At 34.4% G+C, this 25,210-nt stretch overlaps 1 protein-coding gene across 1 annotated transcript in view; it reads right to left on the bottom strand.

Annotated features, from left to right (window-relative positions):
- Positions 1–25,210, bottom strand: part of CFAP47 (cilia and flagella associated protein 47) — a 437,978-nt gene that overhangs the window by 63,511 nt on the left and 349,257 nt on the right. Inside the window, exons 53-56 of the mRNA XM_078364097.1 lie at positions 24,441–24,552; positions 21,601–21,705; positions 17,494–17,650; positions 7,273–7,371 (exon numbers count right to left, since the gene is read on the bottom strand). Of these exons, the coding sequence (XP_078220223.1) occupies positions 7,273–7,371; positions 17,494–17,650; positions 21,601–21,705; positions 24,441–24,552 (473 nt within the window). The remainder of the gene's footprint in view (positions 1–7,272; positions 7,372–17,493; positions 17,651–21,600; positions 21,706–24,440; positions 24,553–25,210) is intronic.

The raw sequence follows: 25,210 nt of genomic DNA, 5'->3' as shown, positions 1-25,210 counted from the left end.
TTTAGTCCTCAAATATTCACCAGGAAAATATTCTATGTTAATATAGGAACACTTAGTTTTAAGGGTATAAATGCTTTTTCTGTTATTTGATGGTATCCCTAGAGGTGATTTTTATAATACCAATAAAAATCCCAATGTCTAAAAATGCCAATAGCGACATAAGAAGCCAAGCTCCCATTTCTGTTGTACTCTTTAAGATTTAAGTTCCTCAAATCAGCAGAAAAACTCCTACAACTAGTATTATAACATGTAAAGATATCAGGGCAAACAAAAAGTTCCTATAAAATAAGCAAACCCCTTTGGAGATCTTATTACACAGAACAGCAGGGAGCACATCGCAAACTGTCAAATACACTATATAGGCAGGGTATGCATGGTTTATCTTAGAAAGCAAGTCACAAATTAGAGAAAACAATAAGAAATTCACCAAGAAACTGGTTTAAATATTGAAAAAATATTTTGTGACCATAACAAAAATAGAAATTATAATTAATAAAGTATATTTAACCTCTATTTTTTAAACTAAAAACCTTAAAATTAAAACATAAATGTTAGTCTGTATGTTGCATAAAAAATACATTATATATAACTACTAATTGTGGTATTGAAAATAATATAGTTAGTAGAAGGTTTATATTTTTGTTCTGTAAATCAGATTTTATTGACAGCCATAAATACTGTGTTTCAAAATAGTGAGAGAATGAATGGCCCCGAAAAAAGAAGTTTAAATACTATAAAGTTGCAGTCATCTCCAAATTTGTCCATAGGTTAATGTAATTGCTATTAAATAATTAATGGGATTTTGGGGGGGACTTGATAAAAGTTTATAATTTTTACTAGAATAATAAGTAAATAAGAGAAAATATATCATTTAAATATACTAGAAAGAAATAAAATAAGAAAACAAAATCATGGGGTTTAAACTGTATGGCACTGGCATCAGATCGGAAACACAGATCCAGGGAAAAGTGTATATATGATCTGAATATCAGATAAGTCACATTTCAAACTTAAATAGCAACAAAATAATTATTATTATTGAACCAAAAAAATGGAAAAGTGGCTAACTGAGGGGCAATCAAATTAGGTTTTCATTACATACCAAAAAAGCACTATATAGATGAACTGAAGGAGTAAAATTTGCCTACCTACCTTAACCATTTTCTCATTAAAAACAAAGGAGAAGAAAAAGAAAATGTAGGTGAATTTTCAATTTATTTCACAATGTGAAATGACATTGAAAGTGTAGAATCAGTGGAAGAAATGTTAGAAACAGAAAATGGCTCACCTATTTAATGGATCAGTTAATTAAGTATAAGCAGACATATAAATAGTTGCCACAAATATAACAAAGTTATTACTTAACATGAAGGCAGTTTTCAATTTTTTGCTATTATAAAAAATGCAGTATCAAGCATATTTATTCATACATTAACCATACATTGATTATATCTTTGTTTTAATTTTTAATTTTTGTGGATATCTGGTAGGTATATATATTCATGAGGTATATGGGATATTTTGACACAGGCATGGAATGTATAACAATCACATCAGGGTAAATGGGATATCTATCACCTCGAGTATTTATGCTTTGTGTTACAAACAGTCCAATTATACCCTTTTAGTTTTTTTTTTTTTTTTTTTTTTGAGACGGAGTTTCACTCTTGTCACCCAGGATGGAGTGCAGTGGCGCGATCTCTGCTCACCGCAACCTCCGCCTCCTGGGTTCAGGCAATTCTCCTGCCTCAGCCTCCTGAGTAGCTGGGATTACAGGCATGCGCCACCATGCTCAGCTAATTTTTTGTATTTTTAGTAGGGGTTTCACCATGTTGACCAGGATGGTCTCGATCTCTTGACCTCGTGATCCACCCGCCTCGGCCTCCCAAAGTGCTGGGATTACAGGCTTGAGCCACCGCACCTGGCCCCTTTTAGTTATTTTTAAACGTACAATTAAATTATTTTTTTACTATAGTCACTTTGTCGTATTATGAAATACTAGAACTTATTCATTCTTTCTATTTTTTGGTACCTATTAACTCTCCCCTCTTCCCCTCATGGCCCCACCCCTACCCACTACTCTTCCCAGTCTCTGGTAACCATCTTTCTATTCTCTATCTCCATGAGTTCAACTGTTTTTATTGTTAGGTCCCACAAATAAGTGAGAACATGAGAAGTCTTTCTTTCTGTGTGTTTCACTTAACATAACTCCAGTTCCATCCATGTTGTTGCAAATGACAGTATCTCTTTCTCTCTCTTTTATGGCTGAATATTACTACATTGTGTATATGTACCATACTTTCTTTATCCATTTGTCTGTTGATGGACACTTAGGTTACTTCTGAATCTGGGCTACTGTGAATAGTGCTGCAATAAACATGGGAGTACAGATATCTCTTCAATATACTGATTTCCTTTCTTTAGCATATATACCTAGCAATGGGATTGCTAGATCACATGGTAGCTCTAGTTTTAGTTTCCTGAAGAACCTCCAAACTGATCTCCACAGCAGTTGTACTACCTTACATTTCGACCAACAGAATTGGCATTACTAGGTCAAAAGAATGATAGTTGCAAAGTTTCTATTTCTACATTACACACGGTACTCTCCAAAAGCCATGTAATAGGTAATTTGTATTCCCACAAACACTGTTTGATTATTCCAATCACACTATAGAAACATTAGCAGTTATAGTTTCATTAAAAGACAAAAACAAACTTAAAAAAGGAAAAAATCTACATGGTCATTTAAATAAAAATCAATATCTGATTATTAATGATATTGAACATATTTTAAACCATTTTTTGGCCATTCATACTTTCTCTTTTGTGAACTGTTGTTCATACTCCTTTTAATGCATTGCAAAGTTGAAACATAAAAAGGTTCAGGTCTGTTATTAAGCAATTATTTTGCTTCTGTATCAGTTAATTTTTCTGAATTGCACTCTCCATAATTCAATGAGAGTAGTAATAACACCTGTACCTTGGAGTTGTATCAAATGAATTGAATTAATGACATTTAGAAAGTTTTATAAATGGCTATAGAAAATTTAAGCAAAATTAACCTTTTCTTCTTGATATGTTAGTAATGGTTATTGGTTTCAGTTAGTCTTTTTGTATTAATTATGTTAAGATAATTCATACTTTATATTTACCACCAAAACAATTGTTTTGTAATTTTAAAACATTATTATTGTTAATCAAATTCATAATTTTGTAGCTTTAAATTTTTAAGAAACTTCATTATTTCTTAGAATTTTTCCTATTCATTAATGGACAGGTAGGGTGGTTAATATATAGAAGAAATATCTTAGTTATTTCTTGCCTTCTGCTAGGTTTTGAGTTTTTTTGATCTTGCTCCTCTGGCTCTTTCAATTTTGATGATAGGGGGTCAATTTTGGATCTCTCCACTCTTCTCATATGGGCACTTATTGCTATTTATTTTCTAAGATCAGAGCAGAACTGAAGGAGATAGAGACATGAAAAACCCTTCCAAAAATCAATAAATCCAAGAGCTGGTTTTTTGAAAAGATCAACAAAATAGACAGACCACTAGCCAGATTGATGAAAAAGAAAAGAGAGAACAACCAAATAGATGCAATAAAAAATGATAAAGGGGAAATCACCACAGATTCCACAGAAATTCAAACCATCATCAGAGAATATTACAAACAACTCTATGCACATAAACTAGTAAACCTGGAAGAAATGGATAAATTCCTGGACACCTGTGTCCTCCCAAGCCTAAACCAGGAGGAAGCAGAAACTATGAATAGACCAATAACAAGGGCAAAAGTTGAGGCAGCAATTAAGAGCCTACCACACAAAAAAAGCCCAGGTCCAGATGGGTTCACAGCCGAATTCTACCAGACACACAAAGAGGAGCTGGTACCATTCCTTCTGAAACTATTCCAAATAATCCAAAAAGAGTGAATCCTTCCCAAATCATTTTATGAGACCAACATCATTCTGATACCAAAACCTGGCAGAGACTCAACAAGTAAAGAAAACTTCAGGCCAATATCCATGATAAACATAGATGCAAAAATCTTCAATAAAATACTGGCAAGCCGATTGCAACAGCACATCAAAAAACTTATCCATCATGATCAAGTACGAATCATCCCGGGGATGCAAGGCTGGTTCAACATACGGAAGTCTATAAATGTAATTCACCACATAAACAGAACCAAAAACAAAAACTACATGATTATCTCAATTGATGCAGAAAAGGCCTTTGACAAAATTCAACAGCCCTTTATGCTAAAAAACCCTCAATAAACTCAGTATTGATGGAACATATCTCAAAGTAATAAAAGCTATTTATGACAAACCAACAGCCAATATCATACTAAATGGGCAAAACCTGGAAGCATTCCCTTTGAAATCCGGCACTAGACAAAGATGCCCTCTTTCACCACTCCTATTCGATATAGTACTGGAAGTTCTAGCCAGAGCAATCAGGCAAGAAAAAGAAATAAAGGGTATTCAAATAGGAAAGGAGGAAGCCAAATTGTCCCTATTTGCAGACGACATGATAGTATACCTAGAAGACCCCATCACCTCGGCCCAAAAACTCCTGAAACTGATAAGCAACTTCAGCAAAGTCTCAGGATACAAAATCAATCTGCAAAAATCACAAGCATTCCTATACACCAATAACAGACTGAAAGAGAGCCAAATCAAGAACGAACTGCCATTCACAATTGCTACAAAAAGAATAAAATACCTAGGAATACAACTAACAAGGAATGTAAGAGATCTCTTCAAGGAAAACTACAAACCACTGCTCAATGAAATAAGAGAGGACACAAACAGATGGAGAAACATTCCATGTTTATGGTTAGGAGGAATCAATATCATGAAAATGGCTATACCGCCCAAAGTAATTTACAGATTCAATGCTATCCCCATCAAGCTACCATTGACTTTCTTCACAGAACTGGAAAAAACGACCATGAACTTCATATGGAACCAAAAGAGAGCCCGCTTAGCCAAGTCAATTCTAAGCAAAAAGAACACAGCGGGAGGCATCACACTACCGGACTTCAAACTATACTACAAGGCTACAGTAATCAAAACAGCATAGTACTGGTACCAAAACAGAGATATAGACCAATGGAACAGATCAGAGGCATTGGAGGCAACACAGCATATCTACAACCATACAATCTTTGATAAACATGACAAAAACAAGCAATGGGGAAAGGACTCCCTGTTTAATAAATTGTGTTGGGATAACTGGCTAACCATATGCAGAAAGCAGAAACTGGACCCCTTCCTGACACGTTACACTAAAATTAACTCCAGATGGATTAAAGACTTAAATATAAGACCTGGCACCATAAAAACCCTAGAGGAAAAATCTAGGCAAAACCATTCAGGACATAGGAGTAGTCAAGGACTTCATGACCAAAACACTAAAAGCATTGGCAACAAAAGCCAAAATAGACAAATGGGACCTAATAAAACTCCACAGCTTCTGCACAGCAAAAGAAACAGTCACTAGAGTGAATCGGCAACCAACAGAATGGGAAAAATTTTTTGCAGTGTACCCATCTGACAAAGGGCTGATATCCAGAATTTACAAAGAACTCAAACAGATTTACAGGAAAAAAACAAACAAGCCCATTCAAAAATGGGCAAAGGATATGAACAGATACTTTTCAAAAGAAGACATACATGAGGCCAACAAACAAATGAAAAAATGCTCATCATCACTGGTCATTAGAGAGATGCAAATCAAAATCACATTGAGATATCATCTCACACCAGTTAGAATGGTGATCATTAAAAAATCTGGAGACAACAGAGAGGATGTGGAGGAATAGGAACACTTTTACACTGTTGGTGGGAGTGTAAATTAGTTCAACCATTGTGGAAGACAGTGTGGCAATTCCTCAAGGCCTTAGAAATAGAAATTCCATTTGACCCAGCCATCCCATTACTGGGTATATATCCAAAAAACTATAAATCATTCTACTATAAGGACACATGCACATGATTGTTCAATACAGCACTGTTTACAATAGCAAAGACCTGGAACCAACTCAAATGCCCATCCACGATAGACTGGATAGGGAAAATGTGGCACATATACACCATGGAATATTATGCAGCAATCAAAAAGGATGAGTTTGTGTCCTTTGTAGGAACATGGATGAATTTGGAGAACATCATTCTCAGCAAACTGACACAAGCACAGAAAATGAAATACCGCATATTCTCGCTCATAGGTGGGTGATGAAAAAAGAGAACACATGAACACAGGGAAGGGAGTACTACACACTGGGGTCTACTGGGGGGAATAGGGGAGGGACAGCGGGGGGGGAAGGGGGAAGGGATAGCCTGGGGAGAAATGCCAAATGTGAGTGAAGGGGAAGACAGCAGCAAAACACACTGCCATGTGTGTACCTATGCAAGTATCTTGCATAATCTGCACACATACCCCAAAACCTAAAATGCAATTAAAAAAAAATATATATATATATATATATATATATGAAATAGATATAGGCTGCGTGCAGTGGCTCACATCTGTAACCCTAGCACTTTGGGAGGCTGAGGTGGGTGGATCACCTGAGATCAGGAGTTTGAGACCAGCCTGACCAATATGGTGAAACCCTGTCTATACTAAAAATACAATACAAAAATTAGCCAGGCCTCGTGGTGTGCGTCTATAGTCCCGGCTACTGTGGAGGATGAGACAGAGAATTCCTCCAACCCGGAGGTGGAGGTTGCAATGAGCTGAAATCTCGCCACAGCACTCCAGCCTGGGTGACAGAGTGAGACTCTGTCTCAAAAAAGAAAACAAACCAAAACAATATAGCAACAGCACAAATAGATACATACCCTATAATAAATTGGCAGTAAAACAGTAGTTAAAACTACTGATACTACTTTTTATTAGTATTAAAACTATTGATACTACTTTTGTAGTTTTAGCACGCTATTTATAATTTTCTGAAACATTTCTTGAGTCATATAACCATGTGTTACGTGGTATGCTATTCAACCATGAAAAATTTCAAAGTTAAAATACTTGGCAAATCTTACTTATGTGCTGAAGAATGAAAAATAATGTAAATGCAGTGAATATAGAAAAAGTTTTACTCTCCATGCTTTTCTATCGGCTTATTAAAATTCATTCCAAAAATTTAAAATTATGTTTTCAATTTGTATTAAATATTTACTAAGGCAATAGACATATACTTCATTATCTCAGAAATGCAACAACACAGAATGATATAATGTAATGTAGAAATCCTGTACCTTGTGTTCGACGCAAATAACTAAATCGGAAGGCAGAATTCTCATAGATGAAGTTATTCCAGGAAGGATCAGTGACAAGATGCCTGGGATGTTCCAGACCTAATTAAAAAATAAGGAGATGTTACACTTCAATGTCATATTCAAGAAGAAAAACAGCAGTATAGATGGAAATAACATTAAAATTATTCTCTAATAGGAAGCTTATAAGATGAATATCTTTCAAAGTATATTTTAAAATGAGATGTAAAAGGCATTTTTTGAAGAACACATTTAATATAAATGGTTTTCTCTACAATGTTTAAAAAATAAACTCATAAATTCTTGGAACTTTTAGGTGGGCACAATGGCATGTGACTATAATTCCTGCTACTGGGGAGTCAGAGGCAGGAAGATTGCTTGAGGCCAAGAGTTGAAGACCAATTTGAGCAACATAGCAAGACCACATCTCTATATTTTAAAAATCTTGGAATTTTAATTTAAACTACTCAACAAGCAGATATTAAGATTCTATTTGAGCCTGCTATTTAAAAATAGATTGCACTGCTGAATACAGTTGGCCTTCTGTACCCATGAGTTCCATATCCATGGATGCGACCAAAGGCAGATTTAAAATCTTCAAAAACATAATGGATGGTTTCATCTACATTGAATATATATAGACTTTTTTCTGGTCTTTAATCCCTAAATCATATACTACAACAATCATTTACATAGTATTAGGTATTCTAAGTAATCTAGAGATGATTTAAAGTATCTGAGAGGGTATGTGTAGGTTACATGCAAACACTTCGCCATTTTGTATCAGGGACATGGAGATTTGTGGATTGTGATATCCTTGGGAGTTCTGAAATCTATCCTCTATGGATACAGAAGGATGGCCTATATAAAAATATGCACAAATAAACAACATTTATGCAATGTTAACAAAAAGTTTAAACCAATAAATATAAAAATACGTTTATTAATTCTCTATTAAAAAGCTAAGCTCTACTTACATTAAAATATCAGTTGATAGGCTATGTGGTTATATTTCAAATGTAAATATACATACATTAAAGGAAATGCAGAAAAATATTTGCTAACAGTGATATATGATAAAAGAGAAACATGTTTTGAGATCATTGTATATAGATCAGTGTTTCTAAAAGTGTAGTCTTCTGATAACCTGCATTGGAATAGCTTGTGATGGCAGGGCCTCACTCTAGCCCTTATGAATCAGAATAAATGAATGTGGACCTGGAAATATGAATTTTTATAAGCTCCCAAATATTGTTTACTGAATTTGGAGTGTTACTAATCAAGAATCTAATCAAATGAGTTCTAAATGTTAAGGTATCTTAACAGTATCTAAAAATAAAGTAATTGTAAGCAAGTCGAGTCTCAGATTACTCACCTCAAAAATGGTTATAATTATTCCACATTTACTTTTTATTAGTACAATAATATTAACTATTTGTTATAAGCAAAGTAAACTAAGACAGATAATTCAATTAAACTGTTATAAAAACTTAATATATGTGATACCCGAATTCCCTGCCAAAAGTCTCAAATTTCTCAATACTATTTATTTATTAATGCAACTATTTAAAAAGTTGCATGTCTGAATTTGGGAGAGAATTTTAGGTTCTGGGAGTTTTTCTTACACCAATTTATCTCTCTCTTTTTTTTTTTTTCGAAACGGAGTTTCGCTGTTGTTACCCAGGCTGGAGTGCAATGGCGCGATCTCGGCTCACCGCAACCTCCGCCTCCTGGGTTCAGGCAATTCTCCTGCCTCAGCCTCCTGAGTAACTGGGATTACAGGCACGCGCCACCATGCCCAGCTAATTTTTTGTATTTTTAGTGGAGACAGAGTTTCACCATGATGACCAGGATGGTCTCGATCTCTTGACTTCATGATCCACCTGCCTCGGCCTCCCAAAGTGCTGGGATTACAGGCTTGAGCCACCGCCCTGGCCATCTCTCTTCTTAAGTATAAAACCATGCTCACCCTGACTGGCAATTTGCAATGATTACACATATATTACGTAAATATGTGCTCAAGTCTGGATATGCTTTAGATAAGATTCAGAGGACCTCCAGGGAATTTCATAAGTAATTCTACCATGTGAAATGAAAGGCACTGGTATTTCTTCTCCATATCATGTAAGTGTGATTAACTTATAATTACGCTACATTGTGCACTTTATTATTTTACTGCTGGTGAACACCATGGTAATAATTAACCCAAAGTCAACAAAAACTCATCAATGTACTTTGTTTTCATTACCAGTTCTCACATGAAAGTTGCTATCTGTAAAACTAACATGTTAATTAGCATGCACATTTTTATTCAGTGCTATTTTGTTTTGTTCCAATAAACTACTGATATATAAAACAGAAATCACTTTTATTTAAATATCTGAATCAGATCACTAATATTGCATTTAAATTTGGATTAATTAGAAGTGAATAATTTCCAGACTATAGCAATTTTGATAGAAAAATAATCAAAACAGCTACTTTGTATTCCTTAATTACTGATTCATCATTTATGCAACTTTTAAGTATATAATCCATGCTGAAATTTCATATATAGAGTGGAATACAAAATCAAAAACAATGAATGTATTTGTGAGGTTGTATGTTTGCAGATATATATATACTTATGTTTTCTCCACATGGGAGATAGTTCTGGAATGCACATACAACAGTTTCCAGCATGAAATAGATGCTCAATGACTGAATATTAAATGACTACTAGCAAAGGTTTGGAACATCTAATGAAGATGTGCCCTTAAATGTGTAATATGTGTAAATCAGGCCCTAATTTCTAATGTTTCATCTCAGATGCTTGCTTTCATTGATGGCTACCCTTTCCTTCTCCACCTTTATTCCCATCTGATCAGGGTGGAAACTTGAAAGATGGGGTCTTGGGTAGGGGACATAATTGCTGATGAGAAAATACTGTAAGAATTGTGTCCGTGGACACCAGTCACTGAGCAAGGGTACACGTGCTAGCCAAACAAAGTCATGACAGGAAGCCAAAGCATGTATGTATCAGGAAGCCAGTGTCTGATGGCAGAGTGAAAAAGAGGAGAGACAGCTGAGAAAATGTGAAATAAGCAGCAGTAGGGGCACTTCCTAGGGACTTTGGATGGAATGGAGGGAGGCCTATCCCCCTAAGATTCAAGGGAAGGTGTCAAAGAGGAGTAAGTGCCATACTTTAGATCATATAACTGGCTTTAAAACTACCATCTGTGAGCAGATAAAAAATGTTTAGTGGTCCTCAAGAAGGCAGTCAGACATAATAAGTTCAACATGCTGTTCCACCACTTACTCACTGTAAGTGAGGAATTTGGGGAAATTTTTCAGCCTGAGGTTCCTCATCAGAAAGGCAGGAATACTGACCTCCAGGATTTTCAGGGGAATTTGGGTACAGTCACGTTGATAAAGCTCATGTTTGGTAACATAAAGGGTCTTAAAAATTCTAGCTTCCCAGACTATTTGAAAGCTATTTGGTAGCATCCTGCTCCTCCTGGGATTCATTAATTGTTTGCTTTAGAGAATCTATACTATCCTCAGGTTGGTTAGGTACCTCCTCTCTTATCACCCTATCTTATTAACCTTTCAAAATTGGCATGGCTTTAAATATATATGGATGTCTGAAACATTATCTTCTCTACACCTTGCCTTACGTAATATTCCACTGAAAGATCTTTCAAACATTCACCCTGAGGGCTGGATGTGGTGGCCCATAGGCCCAGCAACTTGGTAGGCCAAGGCAGGGAGATCACTAGAGGTCAGGAGTTCCAGACCAGCCTAGGCAACATGGCAAAACTTCATCCCTACAAAAAATACAAAACATTAGTCGGGCGTGGTGGTGTACACCTGTGGTCCCAGCTACTGGGAAGGGTAGAGTGGGAGAATCATCTGAGCCTGGGAGCTGGAGGCTGTAGTGAGCTGAGATCGTGCCACTGCACTCTAGCCTAGTGAGACTCTGTCTCAAAACAAAACAAAAAATTCCCCCCTGTACTTGTTAGAGGTTGCATATCTCCTTGTGTGATATCTCCTCCTATTCCTAAGCTGGGTAGATCACAAAAATACAAAATACAAACAAAGATGAATTAGAATAATTTTTTAGAAAATTGAAACAAGATTAGGGACATCATCTTCAGTCAAGAATGAGACACAGTATGGTCATGTCATTTACTTGGAAGAAGCCAAAATGTTTTCTTAGAAATTAATATATTGAAGGAAAATGGTCATGTCATTTACTTGGAAGAAGCCAAAATGTTTTCTTAGAAATTAATATATTGAGGGAAAATGTAGTAACATAATCAGGCTCCACAGTACAAAAACCAGACAATTGCTCAAAAGAGGGAACCATTCTTCCTGATACTAACAACTGATTCATAAAAACATTTCATTTAAAAACGATTACAGTGTGATAAGAAAGCCTTTGATAACATCTTCACCAATACATCATGATGCCTCCTTTAGAATATTTCTATGCAATCTGGTGTTATGGGTAAATGACATGACAACACAGTTAAATTCATTGAACACAATTCTTAACGTGGTTGGGGGAGTGTATTGATTTCAAGTACTGGGTTTCTGGCTCCTTCTATTTAATCTGTTAAGCAGATTTCAGACCACTCACAGAAACAGACTGCAAGTATTTCCTGTAACCCTTAACTAACATTACCTCTCCACTTGAGCTTTTCAGGATTATACATAACTAGGTGAACACTTAGTGAGAAATTGTTCTGCCTGCTTACTGAGAAGCCACGTACAAAGGTACACAGAGACCTGGCTTTGCAGAGTTGGCTTTTTAATCTTACTTCCTTCACTTAATAGCTCCACGATCATGAACAAATTGTTAAGCCTCTCTATTCATCAATTTTATCCTCTTTAAAGACAGATATAATGCCTATTTCAGAGGGTTCCTGTCTTAGTTGGGGTTTCCTCAGAAGCTGTTATTTGGGACATGACCTCAGGAAATGCCAGTAGGGAAGTGTAAAAGTGAGACAAAGATGAGAAGAACTCCAATAAATGGTGTATTACAAAGGAAGTTACTACTGTGGATATATGAGGCTCAAGGCAACTAGGCAACTCTGAGAACCAGTGCAGCACACACATCTCAAAAGTATACTGCTCAGGCGGATGGGAACTGTCATATTTATCCACCACTTCCTGTCATCCTTAGGTTAAGGAAAAATAACTCACTAGGGCAGCCAACGGAAATACCTAATAGAGTTACAAATGTTGGTAGCTGGACAATGGCCCAGATAAAGACTAGTTGAATATTTGTTGTCCTGAGATAACGAAAAGAATTACACAAATCAAGTGCTCAGTATAGTCTTTATAATTGGCAACTATTATGTGTTCCCAGATTCAATCACAACTGTGTATCACCTGTTAAATTACAAGGGCACTATATGCCTTAACTGTGACTTAAGTTAAAGGTCAGGTTCACACCCTCATGTGTCAATTGTGGAGCATAACAAGTATTTATGCTCAAGTGAAGGACAGGCCATTCCACTAAGTAATTCCCTGTGAATGGTGCCAAAATTCTCCTTAGGAAATAATGGTAAGTTTTTTGTAATGCATAGACCAGTGTGTGCCCAAGGTCCTCAATTTCTTCACCAAATGGCACAGCCACAGTAATATTTAGCATCAGACTATTTTAAGATGGATATAACAAGACACTCATCTTGGGTATTAAAAATATGAGGACTATAGGTGAGCCTTTAGAAACATTTTCAGGCAACATAGTAGAGTTATCTGAAGAAAAATTAGTCTGGACACATGAAACATTAAACATGTTTGCTAAAGAAACAGATTTCCAGACTTTTGGAAAAATTCTAGGTATATACTATGAGCTTTTCTGCTACCTGTGGTCATGAACTTTTCCACTGTTACTGGCTTGAATCTTCTGATCTCTGCTTCTCAATTCCAATTTTCCCCCAACCCATCCATATCCATCATCCGCAAACAATTCTAGAGTTAGCTTTCAAAATGCAGGTTATAAAGTCAGGTAATCTTTTGAAACTGTCATTATGTAGAGGATAAAAGTTGGATTCCTTATAATAGTATTTAATACTTTTGCAATATCCTAACATATCTCCTCTCTCTTTTGCCCCTCTCTCTCTCTCTCTCTTTCTCAGATAGGTAGGTGGATAGATAGATGATAGACAGACAGACAGACAGACAGATAGGTAGATAGTGTTAAAAAGTTTAGCCTAAAACTGGCTACTTACATATTTTAAGTTCAGCCTAAAGGTTTCTCTGTACATAGAGAACCATAAGCTATATAGAACCGTAAACAGACTGTAAGCATACTCTTATGTCATTCACTGAGGTGGCCAACTGTTCAAACTATGTTCAAATATGGCAAACTCAGAGCTGTAACCAATTTGGCTGTTTTTGTACCTCCCTTCTGTTTTCTTTATGTCACTTTTTTTTTATGTCCATAAATCTTACACCACGTGGTTATACTGGTTTCTGAGCCCTCTCTAGCTTAAGAGGCTGCCTGATTTGTGAATTGTTATTTGCTCAATTAAACTCTGTTAAACTTAAGTTGGCAAAATTTTTCTTCTATTAATACATAGATAGATAGAGCTAGCGATATATAAAATACATAGAGATCTTCTCAAATTCACTACGTTTTCCAAGAAGGCAGCACTTTTAGAATGTCAAACTCACTATTGAACTTCTGGAGTACCCAATTATCTGTCTTTTCTCCTGGTAATATCTTGGCTATTTCTATTTTTATTACTTCTCCCAGAAATAATGGCTTTTGATATTCCAAAGATCTTTGGTATTTAATTTCAACTGTGTTATCTCTAAGATTCAGAAATTTGGGTATTTTATTTATGATCTAGTCATTCAGCAGGCAAGCATCAAAAGTCTGCTCTGTCTTATTTGCTCAAGTTACTAATAGATCATGTCTATAAAGATCTCACAAATATTGTGGGATGAACAAATATTAGCTACAATAAGTGTGACAAATATTTACATCAAGCTATGCACAAGTTGCCATGCCATTAGGGGAAGAAATCATCCCAGGATTTGCAGCTAATGAGAAGAGAAACAGAGAGAGAGAGAGAGAGAGGAAGAAGAATAAGAAGGAGGAGGAGGAGGAGGAGAAGGAGGGAGAGGGAAAAGGAGAGGGAGAGAAAGAGAGAGAGAGGAAAATGAGGAATGTAGGATCTCAAATGCTGTGAGATTCTTCACACCAGCAAGTAACCATTTGGTAAGATCAGTCTTGTTATGAACTTGCCTAAGAATTTTTTTTTTAATTCTGTAGAATTGCTATGAAAATTTACATCTTCTTTTAAAAGACAAAATGAGATTGCCTACTTCTATCATGAAATGATTTAAAGACATTTACAAATATTTAAATGAGAAGGTATTTGATATGGTTTAGCTCTGTATCCCCACAAATTTCATCTTAAATTATAATCCCCGGGTGTTAAGGGAGGAATCTTGTGGGAAGTGATTAGATTATGGGGCAGTTTATCTCATGCTATTCTCATGAGAGTGAGTGAATTTACATGAGACTGTTGGTTTTATAAGTGTTTGACATTTCCTCCTACACACACTTGATTTCTCTCCCCTGCCACCATGTAACATATGCCTGGTTTTTTTTTTCCACCATGATTGTAACTTTCCTGAGGCCTCCCAGCCATAAAGAACTGTGAGTCAATTAAACCTCTTTCCTTTATAAATTACCTAGTCTTGGATATTTCTTTATAGCAGTGCAAAAATGAACTAATATAGTATTAATTTCTATTTTTTAATGAGTATTTTGCATATATGTTAAATATTTTATTTCTTTCATCAGTCATGTTTTTCCAGAGACTATGTTTTTCTTTAGGTCAAATTGTGAGCCTTAGTCACCAAGGACTAAGTAGATATGTAGATAATGCATAAAAATGATACCAAAAAAGGGAGAAGAATAAGAAGAAAACAGAAAGGGAGATGGCATCACCAACAAAGGGGAAATGAGTTCTTTTTCACATAGGATAGAGAGACAGACAAAGAGAAATAAGATATTAGAGGTCTGTGAATTTTCCTTTGTCTCATACCTCCTCAGGTTTAAGGAAGAAGGGAGAGAAACAAAGCCTGAACATTTGCCCAACAAAGAGTGAGTTCTCTTAAAAGAGACTGTTTATAACTACAAAAGGCTGATAAACTTTTAATTGTCAAGCTTACTATGTTTTCTTGTTATATAGCAGAAAGAAATTTATAGCAATGTTAGAAAATTAAAAAGTCACTCATTATTTGAAAGTTTATTTTTAATGTTAAAATCTTAACCCAAATTTGTTCTTTATTATACGTTCAGATATAAAGTCATTTGGCTGTACCTATACTGAAAATTCCATTCCCTGGAAAGACCCATTGATGTGCCTAGTGTGCTCGCATTCTAGAAATTCTGACCCCTACAATTGGTATAAACTTCATAAAGACACATTTTTGGTATATATCTAAATTTATGATTTAAATCCCAAACACAGTAACTTTTATATTTAAATTTTGTCAGCTCCATGTTCCTTTTTCTCCAACAGTTATTTCGAACCACCACTCCACTCTTCAAATTTTCTATTATCACTTTTCCTCAGCAGATGAAAATGTAAATATATGAACTGCTCCTAACTCCAAAGCACTTCCACTACCTATCAATTCATCAACATCCATATTTATTTTATTTTACCCCCACCCAAGCAAGAAATGCCCCTCCTATTCAGCTCTTCCTTTACCTCTGTTCTGTTCCCAACCCTCCTAGACCCATAGCCTATCAGTTAAACCTTACCTCATTTATACCTTTAACTGCTGCTCAACCCTGGCTTCTCCCTTCTGCTTATACATATGCTCAATCTTTTCCATCTTAAAATGCTGATTTCCTTGAGCTTGCAATTAACATTTACTAAACACCACATGGCTCTCCTCATTGCAGCCAAAATTCTTATAAGGGAATTTTACATGAGATGACATTACTTTCTTAGTATTTAAAATTATTGGCTGGGCGCAGTGGCTCATGCCTATAATCCCAGCACTTTGGGAGGCCAAGGCAGGTTGATCACGAGGTCAAGAGATCAAGACCATCCTGGTCAACAAGGTGAAACCCCGTCTCTACTAAAAATACAAAAATTAGCTGGGCATGGTAGTGCGTGCCTGTAGTACCAGCTATTCGGGAGGCTGAAGCAGGAGAATTGCTTGAACCCAGAAGGCGGAGGTTGCGGTGAGCCAAGATCGCTCCATTGCACTCCAGTCTGGGTAACAACAGTGAAACTCTGTCTCAAAAAAAAAATATTTCATTTCAAGAAAATGAAGAAATAATGGGAAAGCACCAAAGTGCAACAAGTAAATGTTATGTTCAGCTTCAACATTAATCAAAAATAGTAAATTTGCAATGATGATACAACATAATGTTCTTTCAATCAGATTGATGGAGATTAAAGACAATGTTATTACTCAGAGCTTACACAGTTCTTGAAAATAGGTAATGTCTATATTATATTCCTAATGGCAGCATGAATTACAAAAGCATAAACATTCTAGAAAGTTGGTCATTTATATAAAAAACCATAACACACATATAACTTTAACCCAATCATTGCACTAATAATAATTTTAGTAGAAGTAGTCATCATAGTTGAAAAGATAAATTGGTCATGCTCAATATTAGATTGAAAATGTGTTTCAAAAAATTCATGCTGAGTTAATTTTTAATTCAGACTTACACTATTTGTTTGTTTAATATAAAGTGACCAAACTCTTCAAATAATCTAATTAAAAGCATGTATCCTTAATATGGCATAAAAAAAGGGCAAGGCTGGTTGAAGCCGAAATTTATTCCAAATATGTTGTCTCTTTATTAAGAAAATACAAAAAGGAAACAAAGTCATAATATCAGAATTTCTATAAAGTTTTGAGGAATAAGTATTGGCATATTTGAGTAATATAAGAATCTTACAAATCTAATTTACATATTTGCATTTATGGATAAAATTGGAAGAACTTGATTTTTATAGATATCTAATTCTGATTCTGCACCATTATGAGCTATGATTTCAGCCAAAATACTGCATCTCTCAAATCTTGTTTTCTCTTATAATTTTCTTTAGCTAACAGATTTCTAAAGTATTCATTTGTTCTAAAATGTTTTGATCCTATGCCAAAATAAGTCTGATAAATATCTATAAAATAACATGTAAAATATTTAAAAAAAGAACTTACTTGTCAGTGTGACATCAATGAGGACCTTTTCCATTGTGGGATTTTTGAAAGTTATAACCATAGATGCCTGAAGACCAATGCGTGTGATTATTCTTCTTGTGCATAGAGGCTGGGGAAACAGTCCTACTCCAGAAAAGTAGAACTGCCATTCTGTAAACTGTTTGAAGATAAGTATTCATAACATATGTGTCCTAACTACATATATTTTATTTGCAATACTTAATAAGCATACAGAAATTGGGCTAGATAAGTTTCGTTGTTAAAAAGCATTGTTTTATTTTTCCTTTCTTTTCCAAATTCCTTTTGATTTTATGAAAAATAATTCTATATATTTTCATTTTGAAGCAGAAGAGGGCAAAAGAGCAATATTCAAATATCAAACATATTTCAATGAATATAAAGTAATTTATAGCAACATAAAAGAGAAACTTTAAAGGAAAACTTTGCATTCTGTTCAAGTTGGTTTTGTTTTGTTTTCTTTTGTTTTGTTTTTTATCTAACAAACTTGGTACCAAACACTGCATGTAATTTCCAAACTCTCTGTGTGAACTTTAAATTAAATTCAGATAGCTATCACATTAAGGCAAAGAAGGTGAGGCACACATTGAAGCTACATTAAGAGGAAGTATGCACAATTGCATGCTATATTATTTACCCCCTTCATCGAGTAGAGTGCATTATCGGTTACCACATGATAGGGATAAATGAATCAAAAATTATGTGAAGGAGATTGAATGTGGCTACTGCTTTTACCTACCTTTCATAAGCATGTAAAGCTGTTTGGAAATCCCTTTGTATTTTAGGATAAAAGTCCCTTCAGAGTATAGTAGACTGTAACTCAGTTCTAGGGTCTCTTAAACTTCTGCAATAAACACTTTGCTAATGTTGCAGATGAATAAAGGATCACAATGTCCTACTTTATAATTTTTCCAACTATATAGATGTTTCCAAGCTTAAATTCCAATAAAAAGAGGGAAACTTGCTTTAAGATTATTTCAAATTAGAAGAAGTAGTGAAAGAAAATCCATAAAATCCTGCCTCCTTAGTAGGGAGAATTAAAGGCAAATTTCATCTGGATATTATCTTCAAATGACTGTATTACTATTAGTCACAGATTTGACTAGCATAATATAAATTCATTGTATTTTCAATAATAACATCCTAAGTTGTTTTGGCAAGATTGGCTGACTAAAGTCAAGCGTCAGAGTTCAATTTAATTAAAAAGTGGTTTAAATAATTTTTTAAATAATTTTATTTACTATTTGGATACTTTATAAAAGAAATCTTAAATGACAGAGCTTGTGTTACTTTAAACCACTGTGAATGAGCCACATGACAGAAAGAAGGTTATGCTTTCATGTTTTTTCAAGTGGCCTAGAGTACTGGAGTTCCTACGTTAAACCACATCCCACGATTATTGAACACTGATATGCAACACTTTTCCTAGCATTGATTAAATTATTTACTTGGGTTCAGAGTAGTAAATTAAAAAGTAACCCAGCAAACATGCGCTCAACAATTAAGTAATATATTCAGCCTATATTTATCTCTATCTTCTTCTAAAGGAGAGACAGTAAAACTTTTAAAGATACAATTTTGCTATTTCTGAAAGAAAAAACAAGCAAATATAAAGGATAGCAAATCTGGCTTATGCAGTGAGCGACAGAGAATTAAAACTTGCTAAGAATAATCAGAGCTTTCCATAGGCACAGGCTATAAAGATCACAGACACATGCTGGATTGTAAAACCACTCTGATTTAATAAATTCTTCCTTAATTTTTGCTATTCTGACCTTGAGATGAAACAAGTCATACAATCAAATATGAATGAAATAAACAAGGCACCTATTTGAAAATAAAAGGAAACATCTGAAAACTAAGAAAGAAAACATCAGAACATAAACTTTGAAACCAAAGAGAAGTTATAATTACCACATTTGCTGCTTACTACTACTGTTCCTCTTATTTTGTTACATATTAACACAATCTAGTTTAGAGACTGGTTGCATAAAATATACATTCGTGATATCTGCAGTTTTGTTATACTAACCAAATTAATCACAGGATTCAAAATCTGCACAATCTGAACTTAACCCAAACCCTAACCATAACTGAATGGTTACATTTTTATACAATGCAGAGCTTTTCACATGAATTGGAACCAGAAACAAATGAAGCACATAATGAACCACAGCCATTTCCCTCAATCCAGCAAAGTGGTACAATCAGAAATAGTTAAAGTTTACCTTATAAGCACAGCCATTAGTTTGCTTTAGATTAATTGGCTAATCAGCTGTGTGTGTCAGTTTAGATAGATTTAATCAGTTAAATCAAGAGAGGATGGAAACCTATACGACTATTTCCCTAATGATAAAAAGTCATTCCAGACTCAGAAAAATAAACTCTAGAGTTTATTTTTAAAAATACCTTCTTTACATGCCTGCTCATACATAATGCATATCACATTTTCAAAAGTTCATTCAATTAATACTTTATGACGAACTAGTTTTTCTCGCAAAAGGTGTCAACTGAATGAATTAAATAAAAGAAGACGGCCTAAATGATTTAATGATAAATAGGGCAAGAAAAATCACAAAGGTTACAGCAATATATCGAAAAGGTTGAGGAGGTCCTAGACCTGGAAGCTGAAAGGATGAATTATTGATTGAAGTCTAATCATAGATGAATCCTTGTAGATTTGCTACAAGTTGGAAGGAGATATTCAGAGTGACTGCAATTAACCATCAGTGTTCAACTGACTCATAAAAGGTTTGAATTATTTTGATGTTTGAGCCTTTTTGTGTTTGATAAAGAATTTAACATTCAACTTCTAGGATAGGATTTTTTAAAGCTATTAAGATGCAGAACTGATTATCTCCCTGCTAACTTCTAAGACTATCCTTGAATAGATATGCTTTCCACCAGAAATGCAAGCAAATAAATCCTTCCTAATAATTATGACGAAGGGATTCTAATCCTGCTATGTAGCAATCACTTAAAAGAACAACCTTGTTATAATTACTTGTCTAAAAGAAAATAATCTCCATTATATTTTTCCTTCTGTATGATAAGGATTACTGTTTGTCTCCTTTAATATTTTTGAGAAAGAAGCATATTTCTATAGTATAAGTCTCAGGTCATATATTAGTTAGTTATTACAGTATTTAGACAATTTTACAGCCTCAAAACAAATTTTCTAAAAATGAATTACAAAATTTTTTTAGAAACAAAGATACTTTAGTTACCCATAGGCCCTGTACTGACATTGAGACCCCTGTATCATATTTGATTCCACTGTCCCTCCGATATCAGGGTTTTGTAAGCTCCTTGATGTCTTCTAAGATATAAAGTACGTTCCTCCATTTGCATTCCTCCCATCAACATTAGAAGAAGTAAAAATAATATAAATGTAAATTTTTACATGAAATTTTTATTGGCAGTAAGAGAGTTACAATCAGTTGGCTAAGTAGCTGTAAGAAGTAGCCATGAAGATGAGTTGAGACCAGATTATCCTGGATTCAGGTCACACCTCAACCTTTTAGTAGCTGCCTGATTTTAATTTCTCTGGGCATTAAATAGGATTGATAACAGTACTTCCATTATAGGAGTATAGTGAGAATGAATTGGGATAATTCTTAGAATGACATGAAAGACATTTAGAGATCATCAAGAAGTAATAAACTCTTGTTTTTAAAGTTAATATTTAGGAACACTGTTCAGATGAAATGCAGTGAAAAAATAACAAATATTTATAAATTGCACTCTATATTTTATATTTAAGTTTATGGAAAGTTGAGTAGTAAAACTCAAGTCAGAAAATTAACATAAAAGCCAGCAATTTGACATGAACATTAAAATATGTGTATTTTAAATCTGGGTATATATTTCTCTTCATTCCTCTGACGTATGTATTTAAAAATACCTTCTTTAGATGTCTGCATGTACATAATACATATTGTATTTTCCAAAGATCATTTAACTAAGGACTTATAATTAACTTGTTTTACTTGCAAAATATGATAATTGAATGAATGATGAATTATATTTATTTATATATTGATTTAAAATCTAATTAACTTGGCTTGGTCCAAGAATACTCTATCATACCTGAGTACAGTGGAAGTTGATGCAAGCTTGATGATGAGCTCTTCCAAGAGCAGAAGGATAAAAGTGAACAGATAACTCCCTAGTGGAGTGAGGATTTACAATCAGCTGTGTAAATGGAAAAAGAAAAGAAGAAACAAAAATTAACACCCATTTGCTTTATCTTTGTATTACTAGGTATATGCAGGGTTGATGTTTGTGTGATTAACATGTTGCCTTGCAGCAAATTATCTGTTCTCAGTATGCCTGATCCTTGAATATTGTTCAAAGGTCCCATGTTAAACAGTGTTTAGGGGTGCTGACATCATATTCTTATCCAAGATTAAAAAAAAGAAGTCAGGGTTAATTTTTAAAGCTGAGGTTGAATCCCCATAAAAGACATAAACATTTTATGTAGGAACCCATAGCGTATTGCCCATCCCAAGGTACATGTCAAACCACCAGTAACTTAACTTTTTGCCTTGGTATTATCAAAAGAAATGAACTGTTTCTAAGCAAAGGTATAAGACACACTTCTTTAATGTGCAAGGAAGTTTTCCTCTTCCTCCTATCTTGTATACATTCAAGGTGTGACCCTCTAGGATAACTTGAGCTTGTACAGTATTAGTTTGAGTTACTTCTTTAGAGACTGTGAAAGAAGCCAGTGACTCCATCACAATATAATAAGGGCTTAAGTATATTACATAATTGAAATGCTACACTGGAAATAATTTAATTTTAAGATAAACACTTACAAAATGATAGCAAAAGTGCACATGGAAGTCTATTATTTTATACTAATATATTTTGCCAGATAAACCAAAGGCAAAATTACAATTTAGCAGTATCTTTCAATCCTTCTAGAATACAGCAGTTGATGCCCAATAAACTCTGGTAATGACTATGAAATGCAAATGCAAAGTTAGTTTTATATTTAGAACTGAGTTACTTGTTTACTATACAATTGTGGTTTATCTACATATAATATTCTTACCTCAGGCTGGTGCTCTCTCTGATATCTTGAATGTTTCAGGATTATCAGTTAATATACATTTCAGGAGTATTAATTAATTTCCATGTCAGACTTAGCAAAAATAAGTAAAATTGCACTTAGAAAATTTGGAAAAATAGTTTATTCTCTCCATAGATATAAAGATGTAGATATTTTTCTCTATATATATTTTTTCATTTATTATCACAATTAATGTGTGTTCCTATTTGTTTTGTAAAATGTGATAGTATTTTTCTCATATATAACTTTTTGAGTTATTTTCTAATATTAGAGTTAATTGCATATTCAGTGCTCTATAATGTTTGGTAAATGATTAGAATAATTAATAGACTAGTAAGCCATGGTTGGAAATATTAAAAGAAAGTTCGTATTCTTGATTATGTCATATAAGTTTGGATGTGCAATACATTATATTTATTTTCCCTTGGATCACAGATTAGACTCTTCTCTAATAGTAGAGCTATAAAGGATACAAAAACACACTTTCTAATGAGGAATTTCAGTAATATGTAAATTATATCCTGAATATCATACTTTATATAATTTATGGAAAAATATGGTATTGAATAATATAATAATATGTGTACATTTTAACACATTCTAAGATTAAAGCATATATGCCAATTTTAGCAATATAGTAATTAGCGATTTCTAATTTGACACACTATGATGTTAAGAACTACTTTTATATCATTATATAAGTTGGCAACCAGTAACTGACAAGAGACAGATGTTAAGATATAAATAAAATAATCAAAGTGTAGATTTGCCAAACAATCATTAAACAACAAATAGTAAAAGCCTTTATTTAAATACTATGTCTACTAGCAGATTTCATGATTTACTTGGAAGTACCTTGATAAAAATAGTCTATTGTAACTATCATTTTGATGTTTACCTGAAAGTATGACACTCACTGCCAGTAAGTGGTGTCTACGCTTTAGAAACAGTCGTGCTAAACCTCAGAATCTTAGTAACTTGCAGGAAGAAGAAAAGTGATTTAGTATCATTGACAGGACCTAGCCTCTGTCAGGATCTAAGAATGAGAAATTGAGCAGAGAAAGAAGCAGAGAGGGGTAGAGCTGTCAGCATTGTCTGAAAGTGTGTGTCTGGGTCAGAGGTGAAGGAATGGGGGATGGGCAACAACTCAGTAAAGGCTAGAAAACAAATGGTCTCTTGGAAACCTGGAAATATATAATGACAGTAGACTTAAAAATCATAATACTGGAAACTATTTAAAAATGATTATTAAAATGGTGAGAAAGAAAACACAAACAATTTATTATAATGAAGTAATCATGAGCATGACTCCAGCATATAATATTCAAAAATTTATATTAACATGATATTGTTTTGTTGATAAATTAAAATTCAAGGGGAGAAGTATGTAAAAGAAAATGCTTCTTTTAAAAAAAAATTATTTTTGGAGACAGTTTTGCTCTGTAACCCATGCTGAAGGACAGTGGTGCAATCTCAGCTCGCTGCAACCTCTGTATCCTGGGTTCAAGTGATTCTTATGCCTCAGCCTCCCAAGTAGCTGGGATTACAGGTGCATGACACCATGTCTGGCTAATTTTTGCATTTTTAGTAGAGATGGGGTTTCACCAAGTTGGTCAGGCTGGTTTCGAATTCCTGACCTCACATGATCCACCTGCCTTGGCCTCTCAAAGTGCAGAGATTACAGGTGTGAGCCACCATACATAGCCTATAAAATTCAATTCTTAAAATTTAGAAATTTAAATCATTGTTAATAATTAATAATTCAAGTGATAACACTCCACCAGTGTCCCAAGTTCAGAATTGGAAAATGCTCTAGCAGCAGTAAATTTCATGGCTCTCTGAATTTACTTACTTTTGATTTTATGTCAAGATCCAGGACAAAATTTTCAGGATTACTGTTTGTTGCTTGCAATTCTAAGGTTTCATATGTAGTATTAGCTAAGGGAATGATCTGAGTGACATACCTGGGAGAAAAAAACAAAGCTAGTAAAGTTACTGGTATTCATAAACATATTTAGTGTTAATTCCATAAACTTGATGACCCTTAGGATTAAAATATTTCACCCTATAAGATATGTTGAAGTGTTAATTCCTAGTACTTCGGAATGCGATATTATCTGGAAATAGAGTCACTGCATATATAATTAGTTAAAATAATGTATTACTTGTGTAAGATGGGCCCTTAATCCAGCATGACTGGTGTCTTTGTAAATAGAACTATGTGAAGACACACAGAAAATGTCCATATAACAGTGGAAGTAGAGATTAGAGTGATGTATTTACAAGCCACAGAAAGCCAAAGGTTGCTGGCAAGCACAAGAAACTGAAAGATACCAGGAACAGTGACTCATGCCTTTAATCCCAGTGCTTTGGGAAGCTGAGTCTGGAGGATCACTTGAGGTCAGGAGTTCAAGACAAGCCTGAGCAACACAGCAAGACCCTGTCTCTATAAAATATTTTAAAAATAGCCAGGTATGTTGGTTCGCCTGTAGACCTAGGTACTCAGAAGGCTGAGGCAGGAGGACCACTCTAGCCCAAGGGTTTGAGGCTGCAGTGAGCTATGATTGTGCTATTGCATTCCAGCCTCAGTGACAGAGCAACACAATGTTTTTAAAATATAAA

This window comes from Callithrix jacchus, chromosome X, assembly GCF_049354715.1.
Source record: "Callithrix jacchus isolate 240 chromosome X, calJac240_pri, whole genome shotgun sequence".
Lineage (NCBI taxonomy): Eukaryota > Metazoa > Chordata > Mammalia > Primates > Cebidae > Callithrix > Callithrix jacchus.
Note: the sequence above shows the minus strand (reverse complement) of the source record. Positions and strands in the feature narration are given on the sequence as shown.